At 42.4% G+C, this 16,340-nt stretch overlaps 2 protein-coding genes across 3 annotated transcripts; both read left to right on the forward strand.

Annotated features, from left to right (window-relative positions):
• The first annotated feature begins 593 nt into the window (after positions 1-593).
• On the forward strand, positions 594-7,423 carry lrrcc1 (leucine rich repeat and coiled-coil centrosomal protein 1). 2 transcript variants are annotated; one of them, XM_049746454.1, is made up of 19 exons: positions 594-924; positions 1,082-1,287; positions 1,448-1,513; positions 1,580-1,747; positions 2,146-2,312; positions 2,463-2,681; positions 2,980-3,161; positions 3,475-3,643; positions 3,709-3,857; positions 4,022-4,226; positions 4,328-4,446; positions 4,550-4,751; positions 4,837-5,022; positions 5,097-5,271; positions 6,028-6,191; positions 6,266-6,474; positions 6,861-6,998; positions 7,059-7,194; positions 7,261-7,423. In XM_049746454.1, exons 1-19 carry the CDS (start codon positions 881-883, stop codon positions 7,375-7,377), a joined length of 3,021 nt encoding a protein of 1,006 aa, XP_049602411.1. In that variant the 5' UTR covers positions 594-880; the 3' UTR covers positions 7,378-7,423. The 2 variants fall into 2 exon arrangements, with proteins under 2 accessions (XP_049602411.1, XP_068504807.1); XM_068648706.1 differs by having other exon boundaries at positions 5,109-5,271.
• Positions 7,424-7,549: 126 nt separating this feature from the next.
• Positions 7,550-13,790, forward strand: LOC125984545 (transcription factor E2F5-like). The gene is made up of 10 exons (XM_049746501.2): positions 7,550-7,695; positions 7,774-7,924; positions 8,983-9,092; positions 9,307-9,453; positions 10,019-10,127; positions 10,263-10,587; positions 10,730-10,858; positions 10,974-11,012; positions 11,093-11,131; positions 11,450-13,790. The coding sequence occupies exons 2-10, from the start codon at positions 7,796-7,798 to the stop codon at positions 11,518-11,520; spliced, it is 1,098 nt and encodes a 365-aa protein (XP_049602458.1). The 5' UTR covers positions 7,550-7,695; positions 7,774-7,795; the 3' UTR covers positions 11,521-13,790.
• The last annotated feature ends 2,550 nt before the right edge of the window (positions 13,791-16,340 follow it).

The raw sequence follows: 16,340 nt of genomic DNA on the forward strand, positions 1-16,340 counted from the left end.
TGTTCTCGTTCCTCAACGACCTTGAGGTGTTCTCGTCCGGTACTCCCTGTCTGGGCCTATACACAACACTTCAACGAAAACAAGTTCATGCAGTTTGCCTGCACATTCTTCGCCCCCCACCAATCCACACGAGCACTCCAATACTAGATATTAATATGATTATAAGTTTAACACAACCTTAAAAAATATGTTTGCAAACTCCCGAAAGCACATTTCCCTTTAGAGGATAAAATGTGTGTTGTGAGCGGAGGCCTTTATTTGGTGCAGAAATTACGTGCATCAATTAGCGATAAAAGCTTCTTGACTGCAGCAAGAGCAAGGCATTAATTTGAGTTTCTTGTTTTTAATGCCAATGAAGATGTCTTTTTAGGTTTGAATGTCACTTGTTTGCTTGCTGTAATTTAAACGTTATCAAATCAAGCATGTATGAGTAATGTGTGCATGCATCGATATGCATTATAGTTGAATTTAAAACTCCATATGCGCATGCGTCGACTTCATGTGTAATGTGTGTACCTATATGCATTATAGTTGAATTTAGAACTCCATATGCGCATGCGTCGATTTTAGTGGGCGGAGCAGTGGCTCTTCCCGGAAGTTGTTCTCTGACGTCACGTACACAGGAAAAAAGCGGCCAGTTCAACGACGGAAAAGTAAACCTTGCAAGCTCCAAGTGCATCGCCGGCCAGTTTACAACAAAAGTAGTATTTTTAAGACTATTTTACGACACATCGGGTGTCGTTGACTTCGTCAACTCCGTTGCAAGCTTTTTTTTTGTTACCATGACCACCTACCCGATATAAAAGCGAACTCTAGTGTTGATGACGTAAGTCACCCTTGTGGCTGTCCACCTGTTTTTGGATTATAATCGCTTCGTGTTATGGAAGAAAAGGAAATAAGTTTGATTGACAAGAGTATTTCAAGGTAAGTGCTTTGTGTCTTGTACCCAGTCGATTTGGTTTAATTTTTGTGATTATATGTTGGTGTTTTTCTTTTGGTGATTCTTTACCATCCTTTTCATCATGTTCTTATTTGGACTGCAAATCACCTCCCTAAGAAGCCAGTGTCTCTTCTTGTCTAGCTTGCTGGAAGTTCCTCTGCGTCCCACCATCACATCGCTCAACCTGCACTGCAACCGCATCCCGAGGATTGAGGGCTTAGCATCGACGCTTCTCCTGAGACACTTGGACCTCTCTTCCAACCGCATTGCTGTTATTGAGGGTCTTGCTTCTCTCACGGCCCTGAGGACTTTAAATTTATCCTGCAATGCCATCACCAAGGTTGAGGGTGAGCCCACTAAAGAGCTTTCAAACTTTATACACATAGAAAAATACTGTATTGATTTCAATTTGAGTATCTATCGTGGTACTTATAAGTTTTTTTGTTGTTGCTGCTGCACTCGATTGTGATCGAATGACTGTTGTCATTGTTGTTTTGTGACGCACAGGATTGAACGGTCTGGTGAATTTAACAAAGTTAGACTTGTCCTTCAATCAGATAAACGACCTCAGTGGTGAGTTCAGTAGGGACTCCAATAGTCTTTTATTGGCAGTCGTGGTGATTGTGATTTGCCCGCCAGGCCTATTGCATCTCCACGGCCCCGGACGCAAACTCAGGTACCTCAGTCTCCATAGCAACCGTCTTGCCAGCATTGAGCACCTCCTGCAGTGCCTGCTGGGGTTGCAGGGGTTGAGAGAGGTGTTTTTGAGCCACGGCGGCAAAGGCAACCCGCTGTGCATGAAGCCAGGTGAGACCGTGACTCTCATTACAATACATTTGATCCTCTGAACTATGTTCTGGGAAGCTGTTTCACCACAAATAGCTTCAAAACAGCAATTCCTAACCTTTATTTAGCAACAGTGATGATCTGATTTCAATGTACTCACAAATTGACATTGTGTCAAATGCGGGTCTGTTGAATTGAACATAAAGCTGATATATGTACTCACAGGAAACCATAACGTAATTCTTTTATGAATGGTAACATACATTTTTGTTGCACCTTTTGCCATATATCTCTCTGTAGTGACATAAGCCAAAGAAAGAGCAAAGTTTTGGGAAGTTGGGAAGAATTCAACTTGTCAGGTTCCAAGGTATTTATTTTCCATTTGTGGTACCAAGCAACTCTTGCGTGTTTCGTTGCAGGTTACCGTGAGATGGTGATGCAGTCGCTGCCCCAAGTGTCATTTCTCGATGGATTGGATCGTCTGGGACAGCCATCATATTCCCCAACGGACAGTCCATGTGACATCCCCGGGCTGGAGAACTACGTGGACCTCCTCCTGCTCTCCGATGCCAGCAACAATGAAGCGGTGAGTTTAAATACCACTAGGATTAAACTGAATAAAACAATTCATAGTAATTGAAATGAATAGCCATCATCTTTTTTAGGTGAAATGACAAAAACTGTGCATACTGTTTCCATCTCTAGCAAAATGGAAAACATATCTTCCTTGCTCTAGGACGCTCTTGTGACCACACCCAGTATAAGGGAAGTTCTGAGCCACTTTGGACAGAGCGTCACCCCTGAAGCCTTTGGCAATCTGCTGGCAGCACCTAACAGGGAGCGCGTCCAGCAGGACCAGCAGCAGATCCGCTCGGCCGACGTCGACCGAATGTTGACTATAAACGAAGAGCGAGTCAAGAAACTGGAGCAGCAGGTGTCCTGCCTTGTTCAGCAGGTGCTTTGTTTTTAACACTGCACACTATAATGCTGTAGGAATACAATTATTATTTCTAATCCTTTTGTAAAAATAATTAGCTCATCCATTATAAGTCAAGGTAGCTTTATTCATATAGTGCCTTTCCTACACAGGTAACTTCACAATTTTTTTTTTAAATGAACAGCATTTAACAAGTCGAGGTACCACTGTATACATACTGTAAAAAAAAGTTAATATTTTATAATATGATAATTCAATCACAGTTTGGGTAATATTTAAATGAGGGTTAAACACTTTTAATTATTATTTGACTCAGGTTTCTGCAAAGCACCAGTACAGTCAAGCTAACGACTCTGCGGTCAAAGCTCGGAAGGACGTGAATGACACAGACCGCACGTCAGAAAGCGAGTACGACAGCGGCAAGGAAAACGGCAGCCGCTCCGCCATCCCCAAATACCGTAAGCCCGCATCGACCAGGACAAGCAAGAGATCAAACAGGTGATTTGTTTGCCCCAGTACATGATGCATTTTTCTTGGCATCATACTACAAATATTTCAATTTCACTTTTAGCCCGATGCCATCAGGTGCAGAGATAGATTTTTTTGTCCAGTATTTGTCTTTAAACCCAGTATTTTTCTGTTTTGAGTAACATTTTTTAAATCTTTTTTTTTTCTTTTCAAGTATTTAATGTAAGTGTAGAGTCATTTTCATCTTGTATTTTTGTTCAATATTTTTGTCCAACATTTCATTATTAATTTTTTTTGCCGTGTCTCTTCTGTATCGAGTTCCTTCATTTTGTTTTGTGCCCAGTGATCAGGAGAATCCGAAACAGAGGGTTACAAAGCCTACTGTCAGGTGGTCCTCTGCCACCGCCAAAGGGCCCATTGATGCATCTGTTCCAGCGAGGAGGGTCACGCTGAGAGCCGGCAAGGAGCCAATCAATGTGAAATGCAAGTCTAATGAGGAGGAAACCTATAAGGTTCGTGGAAGATTTGTGCTTTGCTTGAATCCATTATCTGACTCTTGACGTCCTTCAATCTGCAGGCTATTGTAGAAGAGCGAGACCAGGAGAGGGAGAGGCGCTGGAAGGCCGAGCAGGCCGTCACCAAGTTGACGGAGGAACTCCAGTGCCTGAAGACCAAAGTCAGCGAGGAAAAAGACCTACAGAGTATGGCCTTGCACACCACCGACAGGTACCAGGTGCCACAATAGTTACACCTGCACAGGTCAACGGCCGAATAGTTTAGATTTTTGGGCTAAGCATATGCCGAAACTATTGCCTGCAGCGGTCTTAATGATGCCGCACACGTTGATCACGTCCACATATATGTGAGGTGACCCCCGCATCTTCCTTCAGGCTTAAAGACTTGGTACTGAAGGAGCGGTCAGGACGCTGCGAGCTGGAAACACGTGTGGAGCAGCTGAGTGGGAGGTGCCGCTCGCTGACCCAGCAGCTGGAACAGGCTCGCGGCAGCGAGGAGCGTCACAAGCACGCGCTGCGGCGACTAGAGGAGGACGTCACCCACGGGGAGGCGCTGCGGGCTCGCCAGCAGGCCCAAGAGGTATATTTGCGTCATCATGTTGGGAGGACGGATGCTCGCAAAAACAAGTTTTATGGCATATTTCGTCACACACGCTTCTATTTGATCATATTTTCTTTCAGGTGAAGCGACAGCAGGAGCTGGAGAACAAGGTGGCGTCTCTGAAGCGCGAGTTGGATGTCCAGAGAGCCAAAGTGCAGGAGCTGCACGAACTGCTGGCGTGCCGGGAACAAGAGCACAGGTGCAAGCTTTTAAAATACTTGATTCATTTTTAAGCCCTCGATCGTACCCTGGAAACAAATAAGGCAAACGACTCCTCATTTATTCATGAACTGCGTCTCCAGAAAACAGCTGGGGATGCGGCTGCAGCCGGGCGGGACGGACTTCTTGGCAGCAGTGGCAAGAGAGGTGGCGTCTGAGAGGCAAAGTCACGCTCAGAGGGAGGCTGAGTTGAAGGACAAAGTGGAGGAGGGCAAGAAAGCATACACGGCCCTGGAGGACGAATTCCGCATGGCGCTCACCATCGAGGCTACGCGCTTCTCCGAGGTCTGCTCCTAAATGTAAACGTCATATTGTTCATTGTGCTGTCACCTTGCGCAACAGAAATGGATGAGTCATGGTTTCGCCGCAGGTAAAGAAAGCTTGCGATCAAATGGCGGCAGAGCTGCCGGAGCTTCGAGCGACACTGGCTCAGTCGCAGCAGGCAGAAAAGAAATCCGCCTCCCTGGTGCAGGAGCTCACTGTGTTGGCCAAGGAGCAAAAGATTCGCATTTCAGAACTTGCCAACGCCAAGAGAGATGCTGTTACTGAGTTCAAGGTCGCCGAGGGACTAAATAAAAGAAATCATAAGATGAATGGACGGAATATTGAGATTGCCCCGTCTCCTCACAGAGGCGCGCTCAGGCTCTGGAGGCCGACCTGGCTCAGGACCGCCATATGCGCCTTCAGCTGGAGGCGCTCAAGAAGGACAAAGCGCGACTTTCGGCCCAGCTCGGCGCGCAGGAGTCTGTCATCGATGGACTCAGAGCAGAGAGGAGGCTTTGGGGGCAGGAGCTCGCTCAGCAAGGTAGGTGAAGAACAATCAAGCACACACGGAAATGTAGAGAAAGATTTTAGAGATAAAACATTCTTCAATTGGTGTGTATTTTTAATGAATGGGGACTCTTCCTCAATTTAAAACCTAAATTGATCTGCTCTAAGTTCCTCAACAACTGTCCAATACAATTAGATGCAGTGACCCTAAAGAGGATAACGGATTTTAATTACCTTTGTTCGATGGTAGAAGAAACCAGGGTAATGGAGAAGTTGATTTGTGACAGAACAGCCCCCATTAAATTAAAAGTTAAAATCTATTAAGCTGTGGTCAGACCAGCCATCGTGTATTGATTGGAAGCAGCAGCACACAAAAGTAGAAGTGAAGCTTAATGTAATGGAAGTGTCTGAGAGATGCATATCAGGACTGATGAGGGAAAAAACAGAATAATAAAAAAGAAAAAATGAATGCATGCGGAGGTCAGTGAAGGTAAACCAACATTTCAAAGTACAAGAAGCTTGACTGAGATAGTTTGGACCTCTGATGAAAAGCACTCAAGGACAGCATGTCGGAAGAGAAATGATGGAGATGAAAGTGCGCGGGATGTGAAAATGAGTCAGAGAGAAAAAGACTATGATCAGATCTGAAAGAGAAAAAAAGTGGATGGAATTCACACTCTCTTAACAGAAACATTTGAAAAGGGCTCATACAGTATAAAACAGTTGCCTCAAATAAGACATAGATGTCTGAGCACGTTGCGTCACGTCCTTGCGTATGTCTTTACCACAGGAGCATCTCTGGCTCAGGATCGCGGACGTCTGGAGGCCAGGATTGAGGCCCTGGGTGCCGAAGTGGAGGCGCAAAAGAAACAGATTGAGCGGGACAGCGACGCCCTCAAAATCAAAAGCAAAATCATTGAGGATCAAACGGAATCCATCCGCAAACTCAAAGAGGTCAAGCAGATGAGCGCGTGGAAGTGAACGTACAGCGCGGCTTGTCCCTTACCATCTCTCTTCCTGTTCCGTAGACGCAGCAGGAGCGCGACGAGCAGGCCCGCAGGCTCCGTGACGACAAGGCCCGGGCCGAGAAGACGTTCCAGCGGCGACTCAAGGAGGACGCGTCTCGGCTGATGGAGCTGGAGGAACGCATCCAACACCTCGTCGTGCACAAGGAGGAGCTGAAGCAGCAGTTGGAGGACAAGGAGGCCCAAGTAGAAGAGGCAAAACGACTTCACAGGTAAATCCACCGCCTTGAGTGACTCAAACAGTAAATATAGCGGTCGGTGCCTTGACTTATTAGTTTGATTAGTTCCATCTTGATGACTTGGCATGATTGTATATCAAATCAAATTTCCCCAATGAAACGAATGATATTGCCTTTAATCCATTCCATCTTCCATAAAAAAAGACACAGATTTCTCAGCTCATTGCGGAAAACGATTTCAAGACATTGAATGTTTAGATGTTTTGTCTAAATAAAAAAGTTCAACACCACAAATATGTTCCCCATAAAATAAAAAAAGGGCTGCAGCTTGTACATATATCTATTTCTCGACACTCATGAACATGCAACTTCCTGTCCTGTTCATTCATCAGAATGTTGTGCGATTTATCACTTTTCAGTGAATCTGCAAAAAAGTGGCAAGAAAAGGCTCAGCTGCTCACTCAACTGGAGACCCAAGTGAAGCGTATGAAGGACACCTTCGACAACAAAGAACGCTCGCTCCTGGAAGAGAATGAACAACTGAGCCAATCACACAGGTGAGGAAAAAGAGGGACCTCGCCTTATTGGAGTTCCATCGTGTCACGTCTTTCTTTCAGAGCGGCGGTGGAGAAGCTGCGCTGCATGGACGACGCCTTTCGCACGCAGCTCGAGTCCCTCCAAGCCGCCCATCAGGCTGAGCTGCTTCAGATGGCGAATGACAAGCACAGTCAGATCGAAGAAGCCAATCAGAAGGTCAAATCAGAAAGCCTCTATCCTCCCGAAAAGCTGGAGCTTCACGCTCCTTTTTTGTTATTTCAGGTATTCGAAGTGGAAGAGGAGATGCGTCAGCTCCTGCTCGAGATGGACGCCAACAAGAGGATCACAGAGGAGAAAATAAAACGTCTTAACAGTGTGCTAAAAGATTTCAACTTTTAAATGATCTTGTTAATGCGTCAATTAAAAAACTATTTGCTTTATACAAGCTAGTTTTGATCAATTATTTTAAATTATTGTTTTGAATGAGTGCTTTTTCATTATTGTTTTAATCGTTTACTTGTTATTTTAATTTAATGTATTGTACTGTCACGAATAATATGGGGAAAAAAAAGTTTGTATTTGATGTATGTCACGTAAATCGTGTCCAGAGGCGCGTCCACGGGGTCTCTATGCGGAATTGCAGGGGCAAGGTCAACGGTTTTCGGTCAAAGTTAATAGGAGGAGGCCAAGTGACTTACTTCGGGAGAAGACCGACAGGTGAAGCGCTTGTTTATTGAGGAGCAAATGCCTTTTTTTGTATGAACAAATGGCCAAGAGGTGAAGTTTGACTTTCAGGAAAAAGTAAAACCTTCCAAAAATGGACTGCGAGAGGACGACTGCTGCTGGCTCGACGCCACCTCGCCACGAGAAAAGTTTGGGCCTCCTTACAATGAAGTTTGTCGCTCTGCTCAAAGAGACCCCCGATGGCATCTTCGATTTAAGAAAGGTCAGATTAAACGCAAGCGTTTTACTCCGTTTTTCTGGAAATACGGCAGATGTGAATTAAAGCAAAATGGTCAGGTGCTTCGCGCTGCGTTCAGGTGATGGAGTCGCCATTACTAATAGAGTACTCCATCTTCAGTGTTCCAGTTTTAAGTGAACATAAAGCTTGTCACTGTGTGTGGACTTAATAAACTGACATTGTTCTTACTTTTTGATAAAGTTGGTAATTTGGTCTTTTTTGTAATGGTTAATTTAAACGTAGTGGACCTCCGCAAACTCGGTCACCAATTGATCCGCCCCCATCATTTTTACTCTTCGATTTTATTTCTTGAGTCCCCTGTCTATTTCGCCTTTTTTTTCGTGGAAAATGCATATTATATTAGTGTTTTATGTCAATGGTTTTCAGAAACTATGGTCCAGCCACTGACTCAATCTTAGAGTCAATATTTTACAATACTGTAAAATGTGTGTAATGTTAATATTTGGGGGGGGAAACTATTCTCCAATGAGTGAGCTATGTGTCAAGCGTGTTGTCTAGTTTTATTGGTAATTCTGGCATTTCGTTCCACACTCTTCAGTGTCAAGTTTTTCTGCTCAGACCTTCCTGCGCTGAGTTAGGTTCACGTGGTGCTTTATTTCCAGTGCAATGTGGCACCAATGAACAAAACCATGATCCAATCGTAGTCTTTGTATTTATAGTAAGGGGGGAAAGGCATACCTTTTATTGTGTATGAGCTCTTGTTAGTTTTCCCTCTCTTCTTGAGCGCCAAACTTTGCTAATGTTTAAACTGCCGGCAACTGCTCCTCCCCATCCATCCATCCATCCACCCACCCACCCACTCGTGCATTGTACAACCATCCTCTTCTGCCAACAGGTTTAACTTTCTCTTTGTGCAGCTTAATTTGCCAAATCCTCTCTTTGAGTGCCTCATAGTGTCTCTGATTTCCTCCACCTCAGGTAATGTTTACTTGCTAGGTAGTCTTCGCTGGTGGGGAAGATGTTAACATGCTGCCTGCCTGCCGCCTACTTTTTTATTGACACTTGCGTTTTCAAATCGACAGGCCGCAGACATCTTAGCAGTGAAGCAGAAAAGGCGCGTATACGACATCACCAACGTGTTGGAAGGCGTGGGCTTGATTGAGAAGATAACCCAAAATATCATCCAGTGGAGGTTTGGAAAAAGATGTTTTTGATTTGCGGTATTTCCGCAAGTGGAATTGCTCCAATGAGTGTGGGATGAACACAATGACATTTAAAATCCCTCGCAAGATTCTGAACAGGTTCTTCATTGTCAACGAGAGCAAACAAGAAGAAAGTAGTCAATCTGTTTCCCCTGCAATGTGACTGCCAACATCTTCCAAAATTGTCTGATACAAAACTTGCAGGGGTGAGAACAAGGAGGATCTCGAGCAGGTTAGGCTTCTCCAAGACCAAATTTCTGAGCTGGATGCCCAAGAAAAAGAGCTGGACAAGCAGATGAAGTGGCTGCGGCAGAACAACGTACGCCTAAACCGCAGCCCTGACACAGACAAATATCCTTTTGTAATTATTGCTGATGTTCTAGTGGTGTTCACTTCCGCCTCAAATCACAGTTCTGAGGTTCTGTGTTCAAATCTTGGCTCGGTGTGGCATTTGCATGTTCATGTATATGTAGGAAAGAATGTTCAACAAACATTTTATGTCGGGTATCGTTTGACGGTGTCGCTCTGCAGTTGCGGCGATATCTCGCTTTCATTCATTTCTGTATAAAAATCAAAGGTTGGCTCACCTGCTCACACCTTACGTTTTCTTTCTGCTCTGATGCGGGTTATTTTTTTAAATTTTTTATTTTATTTTTTTCGCAAAGAGGCGATTGATCGATTTCTCTGCTTGTCTCTGAACAATTACACAGTCATGTGTGTCCTCTTTGGGACTATTGACTCGGAGAACAGAGAAAATGTGCTGGTGAGCGGATTATAAATATAATTGCTATTGTCAAACAGGTTAATCCCAAATTGCTCCCGGCCTTGTTTTTCTGGTTTATTGTCTCCTTCCGCCACGCTCTCTGGCCGCCGCTGTTGGATGTATTGTAATCCTCTTTGCTTAACACACCCCCACCTATTATTTTGTGACGCCTGAGGACATCTGTAATTCCTTCATGGGCGACACTATTCTCCTCGTCATGCCTCCGTCTGGGACGCAGCTGGAGGTGACTCTGCTAGAGAAGGTAGTAAAATATTGCAAGACCACCTTTGGAGTATTAGGAGAGAAACAGAATTAGTTACTCGAACCAAATAATGCAAGGAAAAAAAGTTATGTTTTAAAGCTTACAATCCCACTTCTTTTATTCTGTGGGGACCAGACTGGTCGTGAGAATTACCAGGTGAGCTTGCGCTGCAATGTAGCTCCAATCAAGGTCACGCTCTTTAACCGGGACTCAGAGAGCAGCGTGCCCATTGTCTTCCCCTTGCCCCCCGACAACATGACCAACCCCATGCTCATACCGCCGCTGTGCACGCTCTCTGCCAGCCCACACTGTCCTCCCTTCTCCACGGTCGCCCCCACCTCTTGTTCGAGCACCACCGCCTCCTCATTCTGCAGCCAGGATTCGCTCAGCTCACACCAACAGGTGGCGCTGCTTGAACACGATGACATTCCGAGGCTAATGCCCACTCATGCACTCATGGGTAAGCACCAAAGTGTACAGGGGGAATGGAAATGTTTCAAAAGAAACATCTTTTTTATATATATATATATATATATATAAAAAATGGCCCGCATGTACTTATCACACACACGCACGCACACTTTCAACCTGTCTTCTTTCAGGGTGTCTCGATCAGGCGGTGACCGCTTTGGAAACGGACCTGTCTGGATCAGAGTTCCACTCTGATCTGGATGTGAGCAGCTTGTTGAGGCACAATGGCATCGCGGAACTCACGAAGGAAGACGGAGATGGTATAGCCTTTTTTTGGGTTCAGACAAATGATGATACCAAACTTTCGAATACAATATGTGCCTGAAACTCTTTTTGAAACCAAGAAAAAAGTTGTTTAGTCATACTTTCTTGCAGAAGATGTTCACTTAATTAATGAACTGATCTCTACTGATGGTAAGCATCTTAAAGAGTATGCAATGTTGTCTCTGTTGTGCTCTGAAAAAAAAAAGTTGTTTGTTCGTACTTTCTTGCAGAAGATGTTGACTTAATTGATGAACTGCTCTTTGCTGATGGTAAGCATCTTAAAGAGTATGCAATGTTGTCTCTTGTGCTCTGAAAACGGAAGGAATGTCAGGGTCACCCTGAAAAGAAACAATTATAACGGCGAGCTTAGAATTGAATGAGAATTAATATTTTTTGTAATAAAGAAACAGGAAAATGAGTAAATATGACATTGACATATTTCTTTCTGGAAAAACATGTAAAATAATGTATTTTTGAGATTTGGCTTGGAATTGAAAGATTTTTTTCAGTTCTTTTTCATGTTAATGTCTGACAATTTTCTCCTTGAGTAATCAATTTGACGGCTGATTTTCTTTTCTTTTTTTAAGGTATGGACTACAGTTTCACATTGGATGACACCGCCGTTGTGTCTGACCTCTTTGATATGCTCAACTACTAACGGATGAAACTCAAGGAGGTCTGGTTTTCTCTATACATCCTTTGACTCGTTTTGAACATTCGGGAAGTTATTTATGATGTTAGTGTCCCTCCATTAACTCGTTGACGGTTTACAGAGTAAAAATGCCTGCAATATTCTGAACAAAGTTTTGAATATTTTCAGCAATCCAAAAAATGTCACTAGTCTCATGAATGTGTTTGTTTTGTTGAAATTGTTGGAATCCTAAATTATTGCGACATTGTCGTGTCAGGCCAGTGTTTTAGTTTCTTTATGTATTTGTTTTATCATTCATCATTTTAGCCAATTTAAGAGTTTTATTTGCTGGATCTTGAATCAGCTGTATTTGTTATCTAATTGGCCACGTTTATGATTGCAAGTTCCCTTTGACTTATTGTTTGCAAGAATTCTTTATTTGCACATTTGCATATTTTTAGCAATCCAAAAAAGATTCGCTAGTCTCATGGATGTGTTTGTTGTGTTGAAAGGGTCAGGAATCCTAAATTATTGCGACATTGCCGTTTCAGGCCTCGGTGTTTTGGTTTCTTTATGTATTTGTTTTTATACGGTACAGATAATGGATGGATGAATGGATGGTTAATGATTTTAGCCAATTTAAGAGTTTTATTTGCTGGATTTTGAATCAGCTGTATTTATTATTTAATCAGCCACATTTATGATCGCAAGTTCCTGTTGACTTATTGTTTGCAAGAATTCCTTATTTGCACATTTTTGGAAACATTTTCCAATAAATAGTTGAAATCTCAATTTATTCACCTTCCAATTTGAGGATATGCGAATGTCGCGCTTTATATTATGTTGACGAATTTTCAACATAAAGGTATAAAAAGACTTGGGTTTTTTAGAGGTGCAATAACTTTTAGGACATGTGTGTCCATTTTTTAAAGGACATTTTTAGCTTTAAAAAATGTTACTTTAGTATTAGATCAATTATGTTTACACGGAGGAAAAAAACATTCTTGTTGACAAAAGTAACTTGTATCATACTAACCTTTTCCTGCTTGGCTATCGTCACTCTTCATTTTCCAACATGACAGGAAAAAACAAGTGCTTGTTCCAGATGTTTAATCAGCAGTGCATTGCATGAGAATATTTAGCTCGATAGGGTGTTTGCACACTTTGTTAACATTTCCACTTCTTCTCCCCACCACGACAACAAACAGACAGACAGTCTTTAAAAAGCTAGCTTTAGAGAGCAGAGAGAAACAACAAGCAGAGCTTCTGTAGGTTGTCAAAGTCATGCTTACTTCACTTTATATCAAACAAATTGTTTTAGGTTATTCACCTGACATGTTTCGGCGGTTTCTTCCGCCTTCATCAGAGTGTCACAGATGTGATGGTGACGCGCCTTTATCAGCTGATGGATGAAGGCGCGGCTCACCTGTCAGATTTGACAGGTGAGCCACGCCCTCTGCTGTCCATTCACCTCTCCAGAATGCTGTTCCAGGTTTGAGAGAGCATATAGGCTCCCTCATCCCTGTTGATGGTTCTCGGGCCCCGCTTGCGGATCTCGATAGCCTCCCTGATCCAACGCTGATGTTTATTTTCTTCAGTGCGGATGACTCTGGCCTTCTCCCAGTCCATGATGTGGTTTTCTCTTTTGCAGTGATCGGTTATGGCTGACTTGTAATGCTCCTGTTCTGCTTGTAGTTTTATTGCTCTTGTTTGTCTTGTTGCCGTCTCCTTCTCACACTCCTTCTTGTGTTCTATTTTTCTTGTGATGAAGTTTCTCCCTGTCTCTCCAATGTATGATTTATTGCATGATTTGCATGGAATTTCGTATATGGAATTGCATTTGTTATCCGTGTTGACTTTGTCTTTTGGGTGGACCAGTATTTGACGGAGTGTTGTATGTGGTTTGATAGGTGTGGTTATGTTGTGTTTATTCATGGCTCTTTTGATGCGTTCCGTAATTCCTCTCACATACGGCAAAATCACCATTCCGCTGGGTTCTTGTTTCCGTGTTTGTTTCTTTCTTTTCCCCTGTGTTTTGTATCCTTTGTTTTTTACCTGTTCTGCACCTTTGGTTATTGCCCATTGTGGATACTGACATTTTTTAAGTGCCTGTTGTATGTATTGTTCTTCCTGTGCTACGTCCTCCGGATCCGTGATTATTGTTGTGCGTTCGTATAGTGTTCTGACAACTGACAGTTTATGTATAGTGGGATGTTCTGATGTCCAGAGGAGGTATTGGTCGGTGTGTGTGGGTTTTCTGTGTACTTTTATTTTTATGTCTCCGTTGTCTGTATGGTGTATGTTGATGTCTAGAAAGGCTATGGCTTGGTCTGTTTCTTCTTCATGGGTGAATTTAATGTTACCGGTGGTGTCTATGGTGTTGAGATGGTCTGTGAGGTGTTGTGTATGTCCTGTTTTTGTTTTTTCTAGAATGTCATCGACGTAGCGTCTCCATAACGTGGGTTTGTATGTGTCCGGAGCTGTTAAGAGTGCCTTTTGTTCCAGATCTTCCATAAAAAAATTGCACATGATGGCAGAAAGAGGGTCTCCCATGGGGAATCCCTCTTTTTGCCTGTAAATTGTGTTTCTGTATTGAAAGTATGTGGAGGTGGCGATGAAGTGGAGTAGTTGGGTGATGTCCTGTGCTGTTAGGTTTGTGCGTTTCTTAAGTGTCCTGTCTGCTGATAGTCTGTCATGTACTATGTGTATGGTGGCATGTGTGGGTGTTTTTGTGAAGAGTGAAATGACGTCGTGTGATATGAGCATTTCATCTTTCTGTACCTTTACGTGTGTGAGTTCTGTAGCGAGCTGTTTCGAGTTTTTGCAGTGTCGATCCGTGAGTCCTAGTAGTGGTTTTATTATTTCTGTGAGTGCTTTTGAAAGGTTGTATGTGACTGACCCTATGCTGTCTACGATGGGGCGGAGAGGTGTACCTGGTTTATGAATTTTTGGTGTGCCATAGATTCTGGGGATGATGTTTGCTGTGGGTATTAAGTGATTGTATGCCTGTTTGTTTATTTTATTTTCAATGAGTAGTGGTTTGAGTAATGCTTTGAGTTTGTTTTTTTTGTCTTCTGTTGGGTCTTTTTGTACTACTTCGTAAGTGTCATCCTGTAGTAACTGTTGCATTGATTCTTCGTAAGTGTCTGTCTCCATAATTACTGTTGTTCTACCTTTGTCCGCTGGGAGGATTGTAATGTCTTTATTTTTTGCTAGTGTGATCATTGCGTTTATTTCCTGTTTTGTAATGTTACTGGGTGGTGATTTAGCCGTTTTTAAAATACCTGCAACTTCATTGCGTAGTGCTGCTTTTTGTCCCGGGTTATGTATTTTTTCGCATGCTAACTCCGTGGCTAAAATGAAATCATCGACGGGTATGTTTTTGGGTGTGATTGCGTAGTTGAGTCCTTTTGCTAGTATGCTGCATTCTGCCTGGGTGAGTTTGTGGCGTGACATATTGTGAATCCATTTATCGTTGATATGTGTGTCGTCCGGTTGTGCCTTCTTTTGTGCGATGAGTCTGTCCAATTTCCCGATGTGTCGCTTTTTTGTGGCAGCGAATTCCTGTTCGTGTATATTATGTCAGGTGAATAACCTAAAACAATTTGTTTGATATAAAAGAAACCAGTGAAATGATTAAATAAGGAAAAACAAAATGAACTTAGTACAATTAAAGTCATGCTTGGCACGCTAGGCGTGGGCAACTTCTGTCTTGTTTCTGTCCTGGTTTGGCAGCGCCTAAAAAGACAAAACAAGAACATTTCAATTGAAATCAAGTTTAAGAAAAACTGATGTAAAAAATTGCAGTATTAGCATCTAGATAAGAAAATAATTGCACCCACAAATTGAAAGTATTTAATATCAAAATGTCATAGAAAATTTTACTTTACTCCTGTAAGATTTTCACTATTTTCTTGTGATAATGCTCCCCCCCAAAAGTTTTTCTTTCAAAAATATATTTTCTTCCAAGAAAATCTTAAATATATAACTTTAGGATTCAGATTTTAATCTCAATTGTGTTTTTTTTCATCGGTACACGACAAGAATATTTTTGTACCTCTGCCAAAATTGAGCATCTTCCTGGTCTTTCATAGCAGTATAGGTTTCTTAGTCTTCTTGGTCCAACGTTTCCCTTTTTAAAAAAAAAAAAACACATAAAAAACAACAAAACAATAACTTTAGGACTCTGATTTTAATTTCAGTTGTTTTTTTTGTACTCTAATACTCATTGGTACAAGACAGCTTCAAGAATATTTTTGTACTCTTACTATAAGTGAGAATCTTCCTGGCAAACGGTATGGTGGTCTTATTCTTGGTGTAGCTCTTTCCTTTAAAAAAGAAAACCACATGCACAAAAAAGTCAATCACAACTTTCATCCTAAATTCTGACTCAATGACATGTTCAAGCACCAGTAACAATAGTCTCACCTTGATAAGTTGCCGATTGTCCGTCAACAAAGTGGCGGCCTTATCTGAATCCAACGCAGTGGTGAGCAGTAAGGCCTGCAGACACAGCAGGAGCACCAACACAATTTTGTCCATGGTTAATGACACTCCACATAGCTGAAGTAACACATTGCTCCTTATATAGAGATCTTCAACAAGCAAAGCAAACACCCTTCCCATCAGAAGGCAATAACTTCCTGTGCTTACATCACAAATGATGTCATGTCAATATTTCACATCAATAGGGCTTTTCCCAATAAGAGGAAACTTTCCACAAAAAAACTACAAAAGCTCAATAATAATCTTGAATGCAGTTTCATTGACTAATTTATATTGTAGATGTACTAATCTAGATATATGCAGCTTCAAAGGACAAGTGAACAAAAACTAAAGTTTTTTTT

This window comes from Syngnathus scovelli, chromosome 17 (genome assembly GCF_024217435.2).
Source record: "Syngnathus scovelli strain Florida chromosome 17, RoL_Ssco_1.2, whole genome shotgun sequence".
Classification (NCBI taxonomy): domain Eukaryota; kingdom Metazoa; phylum Chordata; class Actinopteri; order Syngnathiformes; family Syngnathidae; genus Syngnathus; species Syngnathus scovelli.